Consider the following 2,453-nt stretch of genomic DNA (forward strand, 5'->3'; position numbering starts at 1 on the left):
ATTGACTGCCACTTTATAATGCCCCCATGGCTGAAAGGACGAGCATGTTTGGTGTGATGGCGATTTGAACCCGCGATCGGCAGATTGCAAGTCAAGCACCCTAACCACCTGGCCATGCCGAGCCTAATGAAAATTAAAGGAAATTTTACACCACAGTTATTAAAAGCTGTAAGTATAAACAGAACAAAGAAACTGTATTATGGTCCATGAGGTATTAAAACTAAATTAAAATAAAAAAACAACAACAATCAAACAAACAAACAATTTTGTTTATCATTTTACAATAGGTAACTAAATGATGTAGGTTAAACACCAAACCAATGCAAAAAAAAATCAGTTTTTGTTCAAGAGGTGAAGGCACTTTACATTCAGTTTTACTTGATTCATTATTTTGATACTTTCAGAAGAGCACTAAGAGACTAAAACAATAACATAAAATCACTCACCCAAAGCGCTGGTTGAAGTATTCCATGTCTTGTCGTGCCTGACTAGTATGGGATACCCACAAGTCAACAGGATCAGTGGTTACTTTAAATTTGAAAACTAACCCCAAACCAAGTAGTAAACTCATCAACAGGGCCAAAATTGTAACTGGTATAGGGCGATTGGCAACAAATATTCCCCAGGTACAAAACAAAGATTCTAAGATACGTTCTGTGCTTGCTCCAAGTTTTTCAAAACAAGATATATCATCAAGGATCTGGGTCTTGAGAGTGCTGCCATTTTTTTTTTCCTCTTGTATCTCACCTTCACTGATACTATTCATTGTGGATGATGCTGAAATACCCTTATCAACTGACTGATGCTGTGATGAATCTGTTTATGTAAAACATTAAGATTCATGATCAATAGCAAAGACTAAGTCAAAAGAGTCTTAATAACGACTACCATAGTTTTTAAAAATAAAATGGCAATTCATGCCTTTAGTACTACAGCAAAATTAGAAATTCACACATACACACACACAAAAATAGACTACAAGAATATGGGAGATTATAGTTGGCTTTCTTACAAACAAGCTTTGAGTTTAGAATTTATTTTTAAAATTTAAAAGGTGTATCATAAAGTGTGTGTGTGTGTGTATAAATACACATTAATACATGATGTTTCATATAAAGCCTTCATGAAAAAAGTGAATTTTAATTTAAATAAATACAGAAAGACAATTTTAAAAGACTTAAAACGTTTCATTACTGTAAACAATACATAAAATCATCTTGCATATAAATATTCTGGTACATCAATTTTTGAACTACACATGTGCAATATATATATAACTGAAGAAAGTATATTACTATGCACATTTAAATAATCTTACCTAAGTGTGAAGTTATGCATTTGCCACAGCATTTATTATTCAGAATATTTATCATTTTAATCTCAACTTCAAGAAGAGAAAAATACAAAATATCAATTAAAAAAAATGTGCAGTTTGAATATTTACGCTTCAAACAAAGATTTTTAAAGATTTAATTTCATTTGCCAATGACTGAAAATAAGGCTTTTAAACCAGATAGATAAAGTGCAATATGCTACAGCAAAAATGAGAACAGGGCAAACTGAGGACACAAAGCAATTTATTTAGCTAATTAGTGAAGAAAGAATGTAAAATGAAAATATCCTGAATAAATTGTTAACAGTTTGCACAAAGTGCAAATTGACAAAAGTAAAAATTTTGGCTATGGCTCATCTGGAAATGATTAGACACACATAACAGGTAAGTGATATGGTTCCCTTTACAAACACAGCATAACAAAAAATGTCAAGCAAAGAAAACAAAAGATTGTAAGTTCAGCACAATTTAAACAGGCATCATGTGTAATATCATATATTATTGCGTTCTAATAAACATATTAACAACAAATTAATATTATCTATCAATACTAAAATTGACTACCAACCTTCTGACAGATCAATAGATTTGTTAGGACTAAAGTAAAAAGTGATTTCTTGTTCATATAAATTGATATACACAGAAAATAATGCTCAAAACTAAGAGTACTTGAAACATTCTCAACATAAGTTACTAAACTAACCCTACATTTACTCTCCTGAAAATAAATTTGAAATTCAAGTATCACTGAATACTTCCAACCTTAAAAAAATGTTCTAGTGTATGTATATATATATATATATACCAAGTAATATATACCAAGGTATCAAACCAAGTAAATGTCCAATGTTTTCACATTCTCTTTTAACATAAAATCTAATGTTTACTAGATGTACTTCTACAGGGTCCCTGAAAGTCTTCTGTTTCAAGAATAAATAAAACCAAAATTAACACTAACAAATATTTTTATTTGTTGCTTTTGAAGTTCATGTGTCATGCTATGTTGTAGTCTACAGGGTGCATAATTCTTCTCGTGATTCATGGCATGCACACGTTTAACTGACAAATTCCAACTTTAAGCGTTCCTTATGTGACGTCATTTTAGTGTCTACTGACTGAC

At 30.9% G+C, this 2,453-nt stretch overlaps 1 protein-coding gene across 2 annotated transcripts in view; it reads right to left on the reverse strand.

Annotated features, from left to right (window-relative positions):
- LOC106468076 (Niemann-Pick C1 protein-like) overlaps nt 1-2,453 on the reverse strand; it is a 57,134-nt gene that overhangs the window by 32,243 nt on the left and 22,438 nt on the right. For both annotated transcript variants that reach the window (XM_022396382.1, XM_022396380.1), the window contains exon 7: nt 447-816. In XM_022396382.1, the coding sequence (XP_022252090.1) occupies nt 447-816 (370 nt within the window). The remainder of the gene's footprint in view (nt 1-446; nt 817-2,453) is intronic.

The sequence above is a fragment of the Limulus polyphemus genome, unplaced genomic scaffold, assembly GCF_000517525.1.
Source record: "Limulus polyphemus unplaced genomic scaffold, Limulus_polyphemus-2.1.2 Scaffold2861, whole genome shotgun sequence".
Taxonomy (NCBI): domain Eukaryota; kingdom Metazoa; phylum Arthropoda; class Merostomata; order Xiphosura; family Limulidae; genus Limulus; species Limulus polyphemus.